This window comes from Clupea harengus, chromosome 24 (genome assembly GCF_900700415.2).
Source record: "Clupea harengus chromosome 24, Ch_v2.0.2, whole genome shotgun sequence".
In the NCBI taxonomy this organism is placed as follows: domain Eukaryota; kingdom Metazoa; phylum Chordata; class Actinopteri; order Clupeiformes; family Clupeidae; genus Clupea; species Clupea harengus.
The window spans coordinates 3,524,084-3,545,372 of record NC_045175.1 but is presented as its reverse complement, the minus strand read 5'-3'; the positions used below and the strand labels follow the sequence as shown (position 1 = coordinate 3,545,372).

Genomic DNA, 21,289 nt, shown 5'->3' with positions numbered 1-21,289 from the left:
CAGCCAAGGCAACATCTTTGCAACGTCGGCGCTCCGCAGCCTGCGCTTCCTGCAGATCCTGCGGATGGTGCGGATGGACCGCCGCGGAGGCACCTGGAAGCTGCTGGGATCTGTAGTCTACGCACACAGCAAGGTGGCACAAACAACTCAGCTACACTGTGTCTGACAAACTACACTCACCACAATTCTCACAGACTTTTGCCTACCCAAAGTCATGGTGTGAACTGTATGTGTTCCTGCTGGTCTACTGCTAGAGCAGGGTCAGTGCCAAGATCATGGGTTTTGGTATCCATGGAGTACAAACACTGAAAAAAGCATCTGCTAAACGCTTAAGTGTAAATGTCATGTCTGGGACACACACACACACCACTAAGAAAGCTTCAAATGTAATGTCTTCTGAAGAGAAATAGCAGACCTATACTGATCTAGGTCTGGCTTGAGAAAGCACTCTCAGTGAGCAGTGGGTCATTGGATGTGTCACTTCGCTTGCAAGCGGTAGCTCTTAAACCAGCAGGCATGTTGAAAGATGAACTCTTAAAGAGCCTGCCTTACAGTCTGTCTGTCTGTCTTACCTTGAGTCCTCCGGGTACTGGTATGACAATGTAAGCAAACAGAAGGTGTCCTTAAATGGTCTGGAAAAATGCCCCCCCACCTTGGAGGATCAGCCTGGGTTGTAACACATCAGCACAGAGCAGAGCAGGAAAGCCAGCTGAGTCTCCCCCCTATTTATCATCCCCTAACCCCAGCGCTGACTACACCGCAGATATAACCCCCCCCACTTAACTCCCCCCCCCCTCCTCCTGAAAGCAGTATACAAAGGTCAGACTTGCTGATCTGCACCATGAGTGTGTCTGCACTGTGGTCTGTCACTTTTTATGTATGGCTTTTTAAACCCATCCTCTTGACGCATATTTTTTTGTGAGGACATTCATGCCTTGTGAGGGCATTTTGCATTTGCCTGTCTGTTTTGGACCCTGCAGCAGCATCCTGATTGTGTATCCTGATTGTTTTGTGTAGATTACGCTCACCACTATAGGCTACGCTGAATGCCTGCATGTAGTCATTCCGTGATAGCGGATGGAGGTATCAGTTGATGACAGGATTTGTTTGTATGTATGCAAGTTCTTCTGCTTGTCTCTGCTCTCACGCCGGTGATTGTCTGGCACCGGTGATTGTGTCCCAGGAATGAACTGTAATCTCTGCTATTATCTCCTGAGTGGGGGTGAGGAGGAGGAGGGCGGGGGGGGGGGGGGGGGGGGGTAGGATTACGGAGTGGTGGGGAGGAAAAACATATTCAGATTTGGGGATTAATCCCACTCTGACGAGACAGGCGCTAAACTGGAAGTTGTCCAATCCTGGCACTGGATCTCCTGCGTGAGTGTGTGTGTGGGGGGGAGGGGGGGGGGGGGGGGGGGTAAGGTGACAACAATGGAGAGATTGGAGAGGTCAGGGCCTCGCAGAGGTCACAGAGAGGTGGGATAGAATATGGCTGAGGACTTGCAATATACAGATCCAAAGTGTGATGTTATTAATTAATTGTTGAACTACATAGTCAACTCCAGCAAGCTCGGTAAAATGAACCAGACTAAAATGAACCTCAATAATGGCCTGGCTTGGCCTGTGAATCTTTGAGTCCACTGGAAGCTCTATGTATCAGAATAATCCAGAAGTGATACTGAATAATGACAAGAGAAATAAACTGCTAACACCGCTGGTTTTCACCGGTCATTTGCGTTGTTGCGTAGGAGCTGGTCACCGCATGGTACATCGGGTTCCTGGTGCTCATCTTCTCCTCGTTCCTGGTCTACCTGGTGGAGAAAGAGCTGAACACAGAGTTCGCCACCTACGCGGACGCTCTGTGGTGGGGCACGGTGAGTTACCAGTTCCATTACCCCCCTAGAGACCTGCTCTGTGGTGTGGTACGGTGAGTTACCAGTTCCAGTACCCCCCCCCCCTTCCAAAGATCTGTCATCATTTCCTCACTCAGACAGATTTGGAGTGTCTGTTTATTTATTTATTTATGTATTTATTTATTCATTTATGGAACACTAAAGCACTTTCTCTGGCTACATTGATCTTCACCTTGTTTGCGGTACGGAGAGAGATAGATCAAGTGACAGAGAGTAAGAGCGATAGATAGATAAAGCGACAGAGAGAGAGAGAGAGAGCGGTAGAAGATTTAAAACTCCCTGGCTCCATAAACATAAGTGCGGGGCTCTATTATGCGGGGGCATTTCCCCCCAGATGGGGACTGATCGCAGCAGGGCCTCGGAGCGACGGGGCCATTCCTGTCACACACGGCTGGGCCCGACTCCGCAGATCCTCCACAGTGGCCCTGCGTCACTAAATCAATGAGAGTCATTTATGGCCTCGCCAGGTCATTACACACACTCACACACATACACATACACACACACACACGTGCGCACAGAGTGGGGGAGAAAAAAGGAGGGGGGGGGGGGGGGGGGGGGGGTGTTCAGCAGAGGTCAGAGAGGAATGTTGAAAAGAATGTTTCATACACACACACACACAAGTGCAAACCCATACAAACACACACACACACACACACACACGCATGTACAGGTCATTACACACACTCACACACACACGTGCACACACACACACACACACACACACACACACACACACGTGCATACAGAGTGGGGGAGAAAAGAGAGGAATGATGAAAAAACCAAGATTTATTTTACACACACACACACAGACACACATTCACTCGCAAACAGGCACATGAGAAGTGAACACATACCGTGACGCATTCAAAGGCTCACATACAGTTATACACACACACACACACACCCACTTGGGTTCCAGTCCGTGACAAAAAGAAGTGCACCACAAACAGGCCACAAATCAAAGCGCAAGTAATGGCTGCATTATCTTGACAGATTCAGGCTGAGATTCTTTTTCCACTGCTGCTCTCTCTCTCTCTCACTCTCTCTCTCTCTCTCTCGCTCTCTCTCTGTCCGTCTCTTTCGCTCTCTCTGAAAAATAGAAATAGCCCTGGCCTGTCATTAAGCCAATGCTCAGGAACACTCTGGCTCTTAATATCACTACATAATAATGTCATATCCAGGTCATACAAGGTAACTAAGTAGTTATAAAACATATACTTTTTTCAAGCCTAAAACTTGTCATCATTTTCGACTTGTGAGGACATTCATGACTTGTGAGGACATTCATGCCTTGTGAGGACATTCATGCCTTGTGAGGACATTCATGCCTTGTGAGGACATTCATGACTTGTGAGGACATTCATGCCTTGTGAGGACATTTTTGCATTGTGAGGACAATGCCCAGAATGCGTGTCTGTTTTGGACCCTGCAGCAGCATCCTGATTGTGTATCCTGATTGTTGTGTGTAGATCACGCTCACCACTATAGGCTACGGGGACAAGACGCCTAAGACGTGGACGGGCCGCATGCTCTCAGCCGGATTTGCACTACTGGGGATTTCGTTTTTCGCCCTGCCCGCGGTGAGTCTGCACGCGCCCCTTGCCCATGTCAGATCACACTCACCCTCAAGTCTTCCACCCCTTCCTCCTCGGTGCCGATCCGCCATCTCTCTGAACCTCTCTGTGTTTAGGGAATCCTGGGGTCCGGCTTTGCCCTGAAGGTGCAGGAGCAGCACCGCCAGAAGCACTTTGAGAAGAGGAGGAATCCAGCTGCCTGCCTCATTCAGGTAGGAGCACAGGCGCGCGCACGCACACACACACACACACACACACACACACACACACACACACGCACACATACACACACACACACACACACACACACACACACACACACACACACACATCCACTCACAATACACACACACACACACACACACACACACACATATACACTCACAATACACACACACACACATATATACACTCAGAATACACACACAATACACACACACACACACATACACTCACAATACACACACACATACACATAAACTCACAATACACACACACACACATCCATTCACAATACACACACACATACATTCACTTGCAGTACACACACACACACGCACACACATGTACACACACACACACACACACACACACACACACACAAACATACACTCACAATACACACACACACACACTCACTCACAATACACACACACACACAACCACTCACAATACACACACATATACATTCACTTGCAGTACACACACACACGCACACGCACAGACATGTATATACACACACACACACACACACACACATATTTTACTTCCTTATTTGAGTCCACAATGCAAAATAAATAAACGTAAGGACACAAATTAAGCAGACGCATTAATTGCTCATACATGACTCAAACATGTAACTCAGTCAGCAGTGATCAAACAGCAGCACAACAAATCTTATGGGTACACACAGCACCTTCTGTTTTGAATCTGGCCATCCAATTATTAACACACACACACACACAAAATACACAAACATACATCTACTCACAATACATTACACACACAAACACACCACCTCATAATTTTGTATTATTGATCCCCTGAGCAAAATTAGCTTTCTGCATATCCGTTGGCAGTGAACACATACACACACACACACACACACACACACCCACAATAGGAGCAGTGAACTATTAGCACACATTGACTAGGAGTAGTGAGCACACACACACACACACACACACACACGGAGCAATGGACAGCCACTTCAGCCACAGCACACGAGGAGCAGTTGGGGGGTTAGGTGCCTTGCTCAGGGGATTCAGCCAGCAATCTATCGGTCTCAAACTCGCGTCTCCAACCAAAGACCGCGGTGACTCAGGAATAGGAGTTGGTCTATTGGAAATGCAGGGAAAATTGCAGGACTGCATTTGCAGAAAAAAAGTGAGAGAAGTTAACTGTCATTCCTGGAAATTCAATTTTAGGTGTGAATTGAACGGGAGAATAAAGAAAATACATTCTAGTTATTATAGTGGCTCTGTTGAGAACTGGAGTGAATGTTGAATAAGGGGGTTGGAAAAGCGGACTTTTCCTTTAAAGACCATTTCACAAATGAAGACAAAGACCTGAAGTAAGAATGACATCTTAGACCCGAGAGCCCAACCCTGTGGCTGTCTTTAGTCTGTCTCCTAAGCAACGGCGCATTGGTCACGGCTTATTAAACACACATTAGCGAAAGGAACAGAGTTGGCTGAAGTTATCCATAATCATCTTTGAGAAATAAGAATGTACTTTTCAAGTAAAATAAAAAGTCGAAGGATGTTTTGGAACAGGAGGATGAACATGGCTTAGTGTTCGTGGTTCTAAGGTTCCTCCACATGAAGGCCACAGCAAAGCCTGTAAGCCCCTCCTCTCCTCTCATCTCCTCTCCCATGTCCTCCTGAACCATGCCATTTAAGGACGCCGACCTCGTTGCAGTTTTTCCTCAGTCATTCTTCGGGACGAGGTGGTTTCCATTTTCTGTTTTTTTCTGCGAATCGTTTTCTTTGCGTGAACGAGGAATGTCCGTGAAGGGTCGCCATTGGCAGGGAATCACCGTAAGTTTAACTTCAAGGAAAGAAGGCAATGAAAGAGAATTGTCAGTTCCCGTAACATTCAGCAAATCACCACAAATTCAATTACTTTAAATGGAAACTGAAGACAAGAATTCGAAAAATGTTAGAAGCAAGTTGATCTTTTTAAGCCGTGCGACGCCTACACTCTCTCCAGACTCACAATGGTGACTCATCATTTGCTGTGCGTTTTTGTAATGAGCCATTGCTTTAGTTGCTGTGCACACAAAAACATGCCAAACGCCTTGGAATAATGGTGAATCTGAGGGAAGAAACCCCTTTTGGTATAGTTTATTACAAACACAGGCAGTGGTGCTGATTTACCTGTACAGCCTGTTGTTTCCAGGCCTTTACTGCAGCGCTAGCGCTTCACGATGTAGCTTTATAACGGGGCTGATTTGGATTCCCCCCTGTGTCTCCTGTGTCCTGATTCCTAGGCATAGCTCTCCAATAATCAAGAAATGATGATGAGGTTTTTTATATGCCTTTGTGTAGGTGTGCGTTTGTGGGTGTGTCTGTGTGTGTGTGTGTCTGTCTGTGTGTCTCTGTCTGTGTGTGTGTTTATACATACAGTATGCCTGTATGTTTAATAGCGTGTGTGGGTTTTTGTCTTCATATGTGAATGTCAGGGTGAAACATTTGTGTGTGAGTGTGTGTGTGTGTGTGTGTGTGTGTGTGTGTGTGCGTGTGTGTGCGTGTGATGTGTGTGTGTGTGTGTGTGTGATGTGTGTGTGTGTGTGTGTGTGTGTGTGTGGGTGATGTGTGATGTGTGATGTGTGAAGTGTGAATCTGTCAGTGTCCCACTGCATGTTGTCCCCACATGCACCCCAAACCTCAGCCTCTGCACCCCGCGCCCCCACCCCACATCACACGCATACACACATGCACAACTCATCATCTGTCCACTCTCCTGACCCCCCTCCCCACCTCCCCACCTCCCCACTCCGACCCCCACGGCTCTCTTCCACTGCTCCCCCCCCCCCCCCACCCCCACCCCCACCCTCTCTCCCAGGCTGCGTGGCGTTACTACTCCACCGACGGTAGCCGGCCCTACCTGGGGGCAACGTGGAGGCACTATGAGGGAGCCCTGCCCTCCCTAAGGCATGTATGGATGCCTGCGCACCGACCTGACGCCAACCGCCCCCCCCCCCCCCCCCAACCACTCCTCCTTCTGCTACCCCAACCCCCCCCCCCCCCCTCTTTCTCTTTCCGTCCCCTAAAAAGCCGCAACTGGTGATGTTTTTTGTTACTAATCTGCAGTTTTGTTTCTTTGTGTTTCCCAACCCCCCCCCCCCCTCTATTTTTCCCCTTCTATATACTTATTTTCCTTTCTTTTATTTCTATTTATTTCTGTTTATTTCCTCCTACATTCCTTCCTACATTTGTTTTGGTTTGTTTGTTTGTTTGTTTGTTTGTTTGTTTTGTTTTGTTTTGTTCCCCCTCCTCCCCGTTCTCTTGGTTCTGTGTACTCTGCATGCAGTGTGTTTGGCGCAGCTATGCGGCTGATGAGAACTCGGTTTCCGTTGCTACCTGGAAGCCTCATTTGAAGGCGTTCCATACCTGCAGTCCTACAAAGTAGGTACAACCTCTCTGGCAGCTGGTGTCGTATGTGGTGTCTGTGTACAGCCTCTCTGGCAGCTGGTGTCGTATTTGGTGTCTGTGCACATTCGTCCTTTTTTTTTTTTAAACCATCTTCATTTTCCCCTTCTCCCACCATGAACTCTCTGTCCTCCATCTTCCTTTAGTCTTCTTTTCCATCTGTTCTTTCTCTGTCTATTTCACCATCTGTGTGTGCATCCATCTTATTCCTGTGCTTTCCTTTAAATCTCTTCAACGTGTGGATAAGTTAAACGTTATCCATTCATTCGGTCAACCGTCATTACCATCTACCTCTGTTGTTATATGCAATATGGTTCACAGCCATCAAAAAGACAGATATCATCCAGGCTCCACCTCTAGGAAAACCACATAGAACCCTTCTAAAGGTCAATGCTTGATTGGACAAAACGAAATAACTAAAAAGGCTGAAGCTTCAATTTGCAACAGTTCTTCCCTACTGTATTAGCTCCTTTTTTAGATTGTGGTCATTAGCAGACTGAAGCAAATGAATTGGAGCCTGGAAATATTGGAAAAAGCCATCTGCTGATTTTGCACACATGCTGAAATAGTCACATACACACACACACACACACTCACGCGTTGAAACGCCTACACACAACTTGGAAGATGATTACGAGTGTGCGTGGATCTTTTAATTGTGCCATGCATATTGCTGTTGGGTTAGCGTTCGCTAATTTGCAGTCCCACTGACCATATGTCAATATACACACACCCCTCTGCCTTTATATTCGTGTTGCTTCTGTGAAGTGCATGTCAGCTTTTTGTGGCCTGATAGTTTCCAGTAGCTGTTCCTACTAATGGCCAGGGTTCCCTTATTTGACTGTGCTGGTTTTGCATGCGGTTTGGTCTTGCGTTTGATGCCCAGCCTCTTGTTTCCCCGAATTGAAATCTTGTTGGAGTCAACAACAGAGGTGAAACTACCAGGTCCAGGGGAGAAGTTCGCCCTTTGTGTTTTGTCTTAAAATAATAGTTCTTCAGAAATAGTTCTTCAATCTGAAACCAGGACCAAAGGGTGAAATCAAAAGGTTTAAATCAGTTATTTTGCCCTGGCATTGGACCAAATAATGGAAGTTCAGAACTTGCAGCCTAGAAACGTTCCATTCCCGATCAATCCTGATCTGGACTCAATCAGTACCAGTCCTGCCCCAGAGTCAGCTACCAGTGAGGAACTCTTTTACCTCCTGGACCTGAGCAGTTCTTCCTCCTACCTGTCACTGTCTCTCACAGCACCACAGTGCCTCAGAGAACTAAATAGGGCCGGCTTTAGTATGAGAACTAACCTTGTGTTCTTCTCTCTCACTCCTCTCCACTCACCGCCTCGTGTCCACCTGAAGGAAGGAGCAGGGCGACCCGTCCACAACAAGGTTGGTCATCTCAGTGTCTTTTGTCCCTCTCCGGGTTGACTGTTACATTAAGTCATATCATTGAAAACAAGTATTAACCTGTTACACTGTGCTGCACTACACTACACCATCTATACAGTCACTTGTATGGTAACATCACTGGTTATCATACAGCTTTTCCTTATATAGCTATATTCGTACAGCTATATGTGTGATATTTAGTACATGATTTTTTATTTGTAGAAATATTAATATCTTAGATTTTATTATATGTTATGTATTTTTTTCTATGCTTCCTATTCATTTTAATTCATTGTGAAAAGCGTAAGGATTTGGTTGTGGAGGGCTGTGTTATTCTCTGTGTCTCTTGCGGCCGTCTCCCTCTGGCAAGAGAAGGTGTTGGAACACGACTCCTGTAGGTGCTAATGGATTCTCAGGGAGACCAGGGGCCGCCTTTCATAATGACTCCCAATGATTACCCATCAGCATGGCTCGCCGAGGCTCTGAATCTATTCCATCCTCATTTCATTTTCTCTCTCTCCAACTCCCTCTGTCTCTCTGTCTCTCTCCAACTCTCTCTGTCTCTCTCCCACTCCCTCTCTCTCTCTGTCTCTCCCTCTCTCTCTCTCTCTCTCTCTCTCTCTCTCCCTCTCTCTCTCACACACACACACTCTACAGATGAAGCATAATTGTGTTTTTTTCTCTCTGATGCAGTGCAATTTTGTCTGCGTATCACTTATCTGTCTCGTAGGAATTATAGCGACTCAGTACTCAGTCGAGCTGATGGAGGATAGCGCGGTTGAAGTTATCTAACACTTTACACAACACATCAGCTAGAAGTGAAATGAGAGCAAGACTGCAGTTTTCTGAGAGATAGGTCACCGGTACCGCCACAGGTTACAGCTGTGCTCAGTGGTGTTTGTTTGTTTGGATTGGATAGGATCGTTATCCTTTCTCTTGAGTAGTATCGTTGGCCTGGTGCCGCGGGGAAAGATTGCAGGTTTGATGTTACAGGAGGCATAATAGGTTTGTGGGGTTGTTCTAAAAGACCTGCGTGGAAGAGTGCGTGTGTGTTTGTGTGTGTATGTGTGTGTGTATGTATGTGTGTGTGTGTGTGTGTGTGTGTGTGTGTGTGTGTGTGTGTTAGAGTGAGCTTTCACAGAGGATGAGAGAAGGTGATGCAACACCATTGCTTCATGAACTGGTCAGAAGCAGCCCGTTTGGCAGATACGAAGAGTGCGTGTGTGTGTGTGTGTGTGTGTTAGAGTGAGCAGAAGCAGCCCGTTTGGCAGATACGAAGAGTGCTTGATGAGTGTGAGGCACCCTGAGCACCCTCACTAACTCCCAGAATCCTCTCTGATGAATCACTGGGATGATTTCATCCAAACACCACAGTCGCCAGGCACTTGACTGTCCTCAACGATGTGGGCAGACTTTAAAAAAACGAAAGACAAGAAAAGAAAGTCTGTCCACTTCTGCACTTCTGCTTTTTCACCCCCCCCCCCCCCCCCTGCCAGACTCAAACGGTTTCTTGTCAAAGTCTCATCAACTTCTCCTATTTTGACCATCACCAAAAAAACAAAACAAAAGAAACCCGGGCAAAGTCACATGTGTTGTGTTATTTTTAATTCTGCTGAAGCTGATGTCTCTGTGCCTAGCACCAACCCCTAGCATCATCAGCACATGCTATCATCAGCCACATCCCAGAGCCAAATCACACAGCTGATTCCAAATCACACAACTGATTCCAAATCACACAGCTGATTCCAAATCACACGGCTGATTATAGTCTGATTGTAACTGCATAGGTTCTTCTTTTGCATACTTACTGTAATGTACACAGGGATGAAAAGCGTTTACAAGATGCATACATTACAGTAAATGCTATACAGTATATCTTGATTACACTGATGATGATGATGATGATGATGATGATGATGATGATGGCACGTATCCCTCCTCCCATCTTCCCCCATCCAATAGTAAGGCGTTTAGTCGCAGGATGAAGGTCCTCAGGAGATATTTGCGACTCAACCATAGGTACCCAGCATCCTCTCTGTTCTGCCATTGCTGCCCCTGTGATTCCAGGAATGTCCACTGACAGTGTGCTACCTCTGTGTTGTGTGCCGTGTGGGGATGAGGGGGTTTGTTTTTGAGAGAGAGAGAGAGAGAGAGAGAGAGAGAGAGAGAGAGAGAGAGAGTGAGAGAGAAAGAGAGGAGAGAGAGAGAGATTTTGTGTAACAACTTTTGGGTGGACGTATTGAAGTTTTCTCTTACATTAACCAATCCGTCTTTGTCTGCTCAGGTGCTATTTTACGACCCCTTCCCTCATAGGTCGACGCTAGCACAGTTAGCAATAAGGTCACACAGTGGGGTATGTTTTCTAAAAAGAGCCTTGGAAGAAAACGACCTTGCTTTTTCAAGGACCAGATGAAAAAAAAAAAAAGTCCTCAATTCAATGAGCCACGAATTGTTCCGTTCTGATTATGCAACTCACAGTGGGAATGCAGAGAGACATGAAGATCCATGCGCCGCCAATCAAAAGGTAGCTCATAAAAATGGCATCAAATATTCAGGGGCCAACGCTTTACCTCACTCTACCCCTGCCATGCGCGGCAATTCACAATAACAAAGCATCACTTTAATGTGCGTCGCCATGGAGAAGAAAAAAGCCTTCTGAAGGCTTCAGAAGTGACGCTTTGAATATCATAGCCACCACTGACCATGAAAATACATGCATTTTTGTCAGTCAGATATTTCACCTTTAGGAGGGTTTTAAGGGTTGAAGGCTGCGCTCCACTTTGGCCCCTAACTGTGCACAACCACCCTCTGTTTAACACTCTCCATCCTAGCCCCTGCATGTTGCCGCGAGAAACCCTGTAACATAACGAGTCTGCCTGACAACAGCATGTTGCTCTAACCTGCTATCATTCCTAGATCCTATGTTTGTCCTGTACCTCACTTCGGCAACAGTCAAGTGGGTTTAACTATGGTTATCAATTACCGACAAAGGAATAGTTGGTGGCTAATCTAACCAATGAGGTTGTTTCTGTAGAAGTGCTTGCGTTTGTGAGCGTGGATGTATCCACCACACTAATGGGTAAATGATAGCAATAAATACACACCTGTGCTTCTGTGTTGCTCTGAAAGTAAGGTCTGTATTTCTTCCATTTTTCCTGTCTTTTCTCCCTCCCTTCTCCCTCTCTCTCTCTCTCTCTCTCTCTCTTTCCCTCCCTCTCTTTGCACAGCGGTCAGAAGATGAGCTTCAAGGACCGCGTGAGGATGGCGAGCCCGCGGGGCCAGAGCATCAAGAGCCGTCAGACGTCCATGACGGACCGGCGCTCGCCAGGGGCCGAGATCAGCGGCGAGGGCTCCAGCCCGGCCAAGGTGCAGAAGAGCTGGAGCTTCAACGACCGCACACGCTTCCGGCCCTCCCTGCGCCTCAAGAGCCAATCACGCGCCCCCACCGAGAGTGAGTTCCCCCCCACCCCCTCAGTGCTCCTCCAGTTTTATTGCAGTTCTGAAGCCTCCTTCACATGATGACACAGGTGAAGTGGCATGCTGGAAGCATCAAAAGGCTTTCATAACTACAGAGGGTTGGTCATTTGGAAGCAGTACAGTGCTGTCGGTATGCTTTTGTACAATGATAACAATGTACCCCTGTGCTGTGCTCTTTCCTTCTTTCTGTTATTCGGTTTGTCTTTCTTCTGTCCATTCTCTTTCTCTTTCTTTCTTTCCCCTCTCCCTCCTTCTCACCCCCACTGAGACTAAGTGCCTCGCCCCCCACCCCCCACCCCCAGCTGTGCCCCTCCCGCTATTGCACTTGTGGTGAACACTTTATGCTATTACACTGCACTGAGCATACGGTCTGTACAACCTTTTCCTCCATAAAGATCCCATAAATAGTTGTATTCTTATTTTTTTAAGACCGTAGGATAGAGCACTATTTTCTGGGCAACAGATGTGAGTGTTCTTGGGACATGTATTTCACATAGTGTTCTATATAACATGGGAATACTGGCAGTGAAAGTAATGGTACATAGCAGTGAATGACAGTGGTGGTGATGAAGATAATGAAGGTGATGCTGAAGACATGATCAATGCAAGAAGCACTGAAATTGGATAGTCAGTCCCCCTAGGCTTCACTTGGAGGTGGTGTCTGTGGCCGATGATGAAGATGTGTGTGTCTGTGTGTGTGTGTGTGTGTGTGTGTGTGTGTGTGTGTGTGTGTGTGTGTGTGTGTGTTGTGTGTGTGTCTGTCTGTGTGTGTGTGTGTCTGTGTGTGTTAAGGTCAAAGGTAAAGCGTTAACCATAGCTTGGGATGGCATCAATGCACTCCCTGATCGAGATCCATTGTAAAAACCTTTTGACACACATGGGCGCACAAACACACACACACACACACACACACATACACACAGGCTATAATGTTCTCTATTTCTCTGCGTCTCGCTAGCACGTCCTTCCTCCTTGGGCCTCGAGGCCAGCACTACTCATGGAAAGGCAACCCAATGTGCTTAAACAAGCAAACCTCCACAAACAGCTCAGCATAGGCACGGTTTACCCCCCCCCCCTCCCCCTCCCTGCTAGAGAACGAGGGGTGAGAGGGCAGAGAGAGAGAGAGAGGCACTCCTGTTCTCTGCGAGGCTAGCAGATGACAAGGAAAGCCTAATGTGTATGTCGGATGTGGTTGTGTTAGGGATGCATCCAGAGGTGTTATGCGAGAGGAGACAGATCACTGACGGGAAAATGAATGGGGGAAATAGGATGGGGAATCCGTAACGCTTAAACATGCCGGATTTGTGACGGGAGGTCCTGCCCTGTGTTAAAAAGAACCAATAACGTTGTTGGAAGCGGCATAACTGACGTTTCGCCTCTCCTGCACGCTCTGTGTATTTCCACTGTTGCCATAGTAATAGCCACGCCGCATGCACAGTTAGCAAGTCCACTTGCAGAATAAAGTCTTTTTTAGCCTTATCTGAGCGGTTAGGGGAAACTATGTTCACACCATTTATGTCTGATTCACGCAGATTCACGCGATGTACATTTAATGTCAATTCGACCATCCTATGTGAAGTTATGGAGTTATCTCTCCCCATTCATTTAGATAGGAGCCTGATAGGAGCCTTGCTGGCCCGAAATAGCTGCACAGAGGTGTTGCCAAGATGGCTTCCCAGTGGCAAGACTTGCCCATAAGGACTTTGATGTATCACTGTAGGGGCAGGGATGGCAGTTCAGTCTCTGGAGACAACATTTTCTTAGTGGAGAAGTTGTTATTGGGTGTGTGTGTGTGTGTGTGTGTGTGTGTGTGTGTGTGTGTGTGTGTGTGTGTGTGTGTGTGTGTTTGTGTGTGTGTGTGTGTGTGTGTGTGAGTGTGTCTGAGAGTGTGTGAGTGGGTATGGGTGTGTGTCTGTGTGAGAGTGTGAGTGTGTATGTGTGTGTGAGAGAGAGGGTGAGAGTGTGCATGTGTGTATGTGGCCGTGCTTCCCGATTCACACTCAACAAGACATTCCTCATCGGGGACAAAAAAGGGGACATTTGTTGTGTGTCTGGCCCTGTTTGCGTACACAAACTGCTACGTGTGCATCTCCGCTCTTCACCACCTCCCCTCCCCCGACACCAGTCGACCTCCTCGCTACGACACAAGAAGCACATTTCATTTCTCTTGTGACACAAACCCCGCCACAGCTACACACAAAAAAAAAACGTTAGGGAGCATCTGCTGGTGTTGAGGTACTCTGAAGCACGCTCTCTCTCTCTCCCTCTCCCTCTTTCTCTCTCTCCCTCTCTTTCTCTCTCTCTCTCCCTCTCCCACCCTCTTTCTCTCTCTCCCTCTCTCCCCCTCTCTCTCTCTCTCTCTCTCTTGAATAGCCTTTTAGGGAGGATTTACTGCAGTGCTGAGGTGACACGCTGGTCGGCCAGCCCGTCAGCTACGCCGTCATTTCTCAGGGAATTAGCGCGCCCTCTGTGTGATAGCTGCCACTAACGCGTGGCCATAGATAACCTTTTTATTGAGAGGAGTTGCGCTGGGGGGTGGGGGGGTTAAGTGCTTGACTCTGCATTTGAAACATACACAGAGGCAGACACACACACACATGCACACACACACACACACACACACTGACTCATACATTCACACACACACACACACACACACTCTCTCTCACACACGCACGCTTCGGTCAGCCTCTGGCTATAACTCTCATGAAACTCGGCCGTAAAAGTGTGGGCGCAGCACGACAAATGTGCCCCATTAGCAGTTTCCTGCAGCCAGAAAAGGTCCTTATCTATCATGGGAGTGAGCGGACACCACTTGCCTCTCAGCACCGACTCTCTTTCTCTCTCTCTCTTCTCTCTCTCTCTCTCTCTCCTCTCTCTCTCTCTCTCACTCTCTCTCTACTCTTTTCCTCTCTCTCTTCTCTTTTTCTCTCTCTCTGTTTATAAAGCTCTCTCTCTTTGTCTCTCTGTGTTTTTATCTCTCTCAAACATTCTAGTGCTACACACACACCAAAATTGGGGGCCGAAATTGAAGCAGGATGTGCGTGTGTGTGTGTGTGTGTAATGAAATGGGCATTTCAATATGTGGGTAACTAAATTCGACATGAACCAAACCTACCCAGTGGCTACAGTAGCCTCTTCACAATCAGATCGCGTGCTTCAGAACAAAATAATTATAATTTCATGCGATCAAAACTGTCAAACTGGCTTTCTTAGCAGTCATAGACGTGAAAAGAGACTACATTTCAGCTGGTTTTGATCGATATCGCGGAAAAATGCATCGTGAATACTTAAGAGGACCATGGGTTTTACAGTTGGGCCTTCAATGATGGTAACGTTTTTTGTGGCAAGAAAAAAAAAGCAGTTAAGGGGGTGTCGGGGATGTCAATCCCAAAGAAAATTTTTATCGTTCTAGCGTTTAAACGCACACTTCTCAAGCATTTTGAGAGGGAAAGGACCGCATGGTTTACTTGCTACCATAGTTCATTCCTGAAGTCATATTACATAACCAATAGCATAGGGCTACCCTATATTTAATCAGTCTACAAATAATGTAGATTATTTTCAAAGCAATGCGACTACGAGACGACCTAAATCCTAGGCTATGTATCATAGCCCATTTGTCAATATCAGCAGAACGTCTTTTGGTTACGAACAGAATGTCCCTAGCAAAAGTGAATTACTTCCCCTGCCTAAGATTGCTAGCATTCACTGACAGTCACGTTGCATCAGACTAATCCAGAGAAGGTTCGGCCGGCCACTGATGATTTCGGTAAATTACGCCCGCCTGGTAAAAATAGAACAGTCCGATCACCACGATGTGTCTGACAACCCAAAATTAGATTTAAACTAATGTGCTCATGGTGAGGGAGGACCTCAGACTGAAGCTTCACAGAGAACAAAACAATATTGGATCAAATGTGTTGGATCCACTCTGTTCCCCCCCACTGTTTAGTGAGAACAGGAAGCATTCGGAATTTGGGAATCAGATAAATCCATAAAATATATACAACTAAGATATAGTTTATCCGTTATTTGGATCATTTGATTTATTTGTTCAGGGAGTGGGGTTGGAGGTGGGGACATCTGCTGGTATTGTCCTCGTTTATTTCTTACGCCCCTTCCCTCGACGCACACAACTGGGGTATGATTATTGGCAGCACATTAAGAAGATATAACGCTACAGCCAGAGAGGGTTAGATAATTTATATCTTTCATTTATTCTTGCTCTTTCTGTGTAATTCTTCTTTGTCTTCTCCCTCTCCTTCCCTCTCTCTCTCCTTCCCTCTCTCTCTCCCTCTCAATCTCTCTCCCTCTCTTTCTCTCTCTCTCTCTCTCTTTCTTTCCCTCTCTTTCCTGAAATCCAACACAGCTCTTTGGTGGAATCAAGAGTACTGGCAAACAATATTGTGGCTCTATTTGAGGAAAAGTGGTGTGAAAGGGAGGCAGTTGCTACTATTAACAGATCTGGGACACTTGTTGTTAACTAATTCATGTTTTAATGTTTATTTTAGATCGTTTTGAATGTATATTTGAAAGGAAGGGCTTTAAAAAGTCAAAGCTGTGGTGTTTCTCTCATAGGTGAGACTACCATGACAGCGGACGACACGTTTGACGAGAGAAGCTGCCACTGTGACATCACAGCGGAGGACATGCTCCCCCCCATTAAATGTGTCATCAGAGCTGTCAGGTGAATGACTACACAACACACACACGCACACAAACACACACACGCACACACACACGCACATACACACACACACACACACACACACACACACACACACACACACACACACACACGCACATGCACACGCACCCGCACACACACAGACAAACACATGAACATGCACATACACATACACACATGCACAAACATTAAGACAAACACAAGGCAGCTGACACAGACACACACATACATGCACAAACACACACTGACATACACATACACTTGCACATACATACACACACACAGGTCTCACAAAAACACACACTTAAACCCTTTTTGTGTCACACAGAAATGTGCATGTGTGTGTATGTTTAGCATATGTGACTGAAGGCACACTTTCACACACACTGATGCACACACAAAGTCTCACGCAAACACATAGACAGAATTTACAGTGGCAGTTGTATACCCTCTGAATGACCCTAGATCTTCTTCTGCATGTCTATATGCCTACTCGGAAGTGTACAGTTGTGTGTGTGTGTGTGTGTGTGTGTGTGTGTGTAGTCACATACGTAGCCTGAACACACGCACGCAACTGTACACTTCTGAGTAGGCATATAGACATGCAGAAGAAAATCTACACTCTGAATGAACCCTAGGATTTCTCCTACATGTCCGTATGCCTGTTCAGAAGAGTAAGTATGTGTGTTCAGGCTATATGACTAAAGGCACACACACACACGCACGCACGCACACACACACACACAAACACGCACGCACGCACGCACGCACGCACGCACGCACACACACACACACACACACACAGACACACACACACACACACACATAAGTAATTTCCCCGTGTATGTGAGGAACTCCTGACTGGTGACCCTGTGTGGGCGCTGCCCTACAGTGCAGTGAGGCAGAGGCAGTGGCAGTGGACTGAGTGAGTGAGTGAGTGGGCAGAGGAAGAGCCCAGGGCTCCCAGCTCAGTCCCCCAGCAGCACCCCTCAGCCCCCCAGCAGCACCCCTCAGCCCCTCAGCAGCACCCCTCAGCCACCCAGCAGCACCCCTCAGCCACCCAGCAGCACCCCTCAGCCCCCCAGCAGCACCCCCTCAGCAGCACCCCTCAGCCCCCCAGCAGAACCCCTCAGCCACCCAGCAGCACCCCCTCAGCAGAACCCCTCAGTCCCCCAGCCTCCCAGCCTTGCAGTCTCTCGGCCCCCCCCCAAGGCACCAGGGTTGTTTTCCACTGCTGCCTGTCAGTCAAAACACGGGCCCTGTATAAGCACAGTATTGAGCTGCAGGGGTGTTCTGTTGGTCACGCACACACAGCATGCACACACACACACACACATACACCCACTCACTCACAAACACACACTCTCTCTCTCACACACACACACACACACACACACACACACACACACACAAGCTAGAAGATCAAGGTGAGTTTGGGTCTGTGGGAGAGAGTTCTGCAATAAGGAGAGAGATGGTGTGTGTGTGTGTGTGTGTGTGTGTGTGTGTGTGTGTGTGTGTGTGTGTGTGTGTGTGTGTGTGTGTGTGTGTATTTGTGTGTGAGAGAGAGGGAGAGATTCTAAAATTACACTTCATCATTTCTCAGGGAGCTAAGCTGACCCAAAAGACACAGAGACTTTTGCCTCTGAAAATACAGTAATTTGATTTTGCTGCGAAAATGTTTTTCTGTGAAAATTGATCACTCTCTTTTGCCTTTCCGTTGCTCTCGTTATATGGGGAAAAGATTCTGAATCGAAGCCCCGTACAACCTTAACACAGACCAAAAATCAAAACATCACCGCCATTAGCCATTTTCTGTTGATGCACTCCCCCTAGTGGTACTTGTGTTGTAATGCAGCCTTCCTCTCATTTGGCTCTGTCCCATCCAGTCTGCCAAATTTAGTAGCTGCATCAGAGTCTCTTAAGTGAGTCACTCAGCCAGTGCACAAATATCCCCAAGCCATGCAGCAACATCAAGCAGCAATCTTGCAGATATTTATGGAAATTATGAACTTTACACTGTCAAAAAACAAACAGAGTTCCCACACTGCATTGGACATATTTCATAAATAAATAAATAAATGCTACATGCTGTCCCACTATTTTGCAATATCTCTGTGTGTATACCCACATAAATAAATAGACTGTGCAGAGTACACTAGACACATTTGTGAGGTCAATGAATGCTAATTAAACATAGTAGACGCTGGGCTTAAAGTGATACGTTTGTAACATGGACCTCTATGGGATACAGGCAGTGTCATGCTTAATTAGGTTAGCTACAATACGATATGGTTTATAGAGTCAAACCTGGCAACCATGTCAAACCTGGCAACCACGTCAGATTGACTTAGTTTGCTTACTGTTCATTACATTTGCTGAGTATCCTTTCAACAATGCAACTGTAGTATGATACTTACAAATTACACTTACGGCACATCGGTTATACTTTTTACATTTGTATGTGCATAAAGAAATCATGTACACATATCGTTAAGGTATAGCTGTGTCTGGAACACTGTGACAAGGTGAGTTATGTTGTGAGTTGTCACTAATATATACTCAGTGCGTGTGTGTGTGTGTTTGCGTGTGTGCGTGTGTGTGTGTGTGTGTGTGTGTGTGTGTGTGTGTGTGTGTTGTCCCCTGCAGGATCATGAAGTTCCATGTGGCCAAGAAGAAGTTCAAAGAGACGCTGCGACCGTACGATGTGAAGGACGTGATTGAGCAATACTCCGCTGGACACCTGGACATGCTGTGCCGAATCAAGAGCCTGCAGACACGGTGAGAACTCACACACAACACACACACACACACACACACACACACACCACACACAGCACACACACACACACACACACACACACACACACACGCATACACAAGTGTGCATGGATGTATACACACACTCACACACATATTGACATTAACATTAATTACAAAAACCTTATTCACATGAGAGCATATATGTGTGTGTGTATGTGTGTGTGTGTGTGTGTGTGTGTGTGTGTGTGTGAGTGAATGTAAGTATGTGTTTGTGTGTGTGTGTGTGTATGTTAAATGTGTTATATTACTTTCCTCATCTGCATGCACGTGTACATTAGATGCATGCACAACGCAATGTGATGTCTCTGTATGAGCACATATGTGTGTGTGTGTGTGTGTGTGTGTGTACAGGTGTGTGTGTGAGTACAGGTGTGTATGATGCGTGTCCCCTTCTCCTCCCCCTGCAGGCTGGACTGCATCCTGGGGCCCCATCAGGGCCTGGGCAGCAGAGCCAAGATCTTTCCCCCCCCCTCACTGCCTCTCTATTACAGCCACGGGAGGAAGCCGTCTGTGCCTGGGTCAGCACACACACACAGACACACACACACACACACACACACACACAGACACACACACACACACACAGACACACACACAACACACACACACACACACACAGACACACAGACACACACACACACGCGCGCACACACACACAGACACACACACACACACACACACACACACACACACTCACACTCACACTCACACACATACATGCAGATGAGGAAAGTAATATAACACTCACACTCACACTCACACACATACATGCAGATGAGGAAAGTAATAACTCAAAACTCACACTCCACACACATAATGGATGAGGAAAAATACACATTTAATACACACACACACACACATAACACATTTTGCAATAACTGTCTGTGTGCCATTATACACATCGGGCGTACATGCATCCATGTATGATCAAACCACCTCATGCTTCAATTTGAGAGACAGACAGACAGACACACACACACACACACACACACAATACATTAAGGTGTGTATCATCAGCTACACTGGCTGCCTGTAGCTGCTCACATCAAGTTCAAGTCACTTATGCTTGCCTACAGAGTGATTGCTGCTCCCATCTACTTAAATGCTCTTGTAAGGGCAAATGTTACCCCCAGGATGCTGTGCTCGTCTAATGAGCGTCATTTAGCACTGCCGCCTGTGCAAGTACGGCAATCTAGACTATTCTCATTCGTAGTTCCACGTTGGTGGAACGAGCTGCCTAGTACTACCAGAGCAGGGGCGTCCCTCTCTACCTTTAAGAAGCTCTTGAAGACTCCCTTCCTAACTTGCACTTCTACTAGTACTTAACTTGCACTTACAGCAGTTACATTCCTGCACTTTTTTTCTAATTCTTATGTAAAATAGTATTTATTGTTACACGAGGTCTCTAGCTTGCTCGTAGCTTGACTGTTCTCTCCCTTGTACGTCACTTTGGACAAAAGCGTCTGCCAAATGACTAAATGTAAATGTAACATGCATACCTATAAAATATCCTCTGTTGCTTGGCAGAAAACAAACAAAGGGACGTGCTCTCAAATATTGATCCCAAAACACATCCATTCTGTGTGCTGCATCAGGCTAACTGTGGTTTGGAGGCGCTAATGTGCAGAGTGCAGGAATATTTGGCTTTGTTTTTGTTGCTTAATTAGTGTCAGTGCTTTAAAAATATATATATATATATAAAATTAGTGTTATTATCTGTCTCCATAACCCAGCTTGTTGTTGTCGTATGGTGTTACATATTGTACAAAACAGGGGG

General features: G+C 46.6%; 1 protein-coding gene across 1 annotated transcript in view; it reads left to right on the top strand.

The window, feature by feature from the left end:
- kcnq5b (potassium voltage-gated channel, KQT-like subfamily, member 5b) overlaps window positions 1-21,289 on the top strand; it is a 140,452-nt gene that overhangs the window by 114,483 nt on the left and 4,680 nt on the right. Inside the window, exons 4-12 of the mRNA XM_031562255.2 lie at window positions 1-133; window positions 1,746-1,871; window positions 3,383-3,493; window positions 3,604-3,699; window positions 7,022-7,116; window positions 8,496-8,525; window positions 11,753-11,976; window positions 16,584-16,692; window positions 19,339-19,470. The exon at window positions 1-133 is cut by the window's left edge and continues 43 nt beyond it. Coding sequence (XP_031418115.1) covers window positions 1-133; window positions 1,746-1,871; window positions 3,383-3,493; window positions 3,604-3,699; window positions 7,022-7,116; window positions 8,496-8,525; window positions 11,753-11,976; window positions 16,584-16,692; window positions 19,339-19,470 — 1,056 coding nt within the window. The remainder of the gene's footprint in view (window positions 134-1,745; window positions 1,872-3,382; window positions 3,494-3,603; window positions 3,700-7,021; window positions 7,117-8,495; window positions 8,526-11,752; window positions 11,977-16,583; window positions 16,693-19,338; window positions 19,471-21,289) is intronic.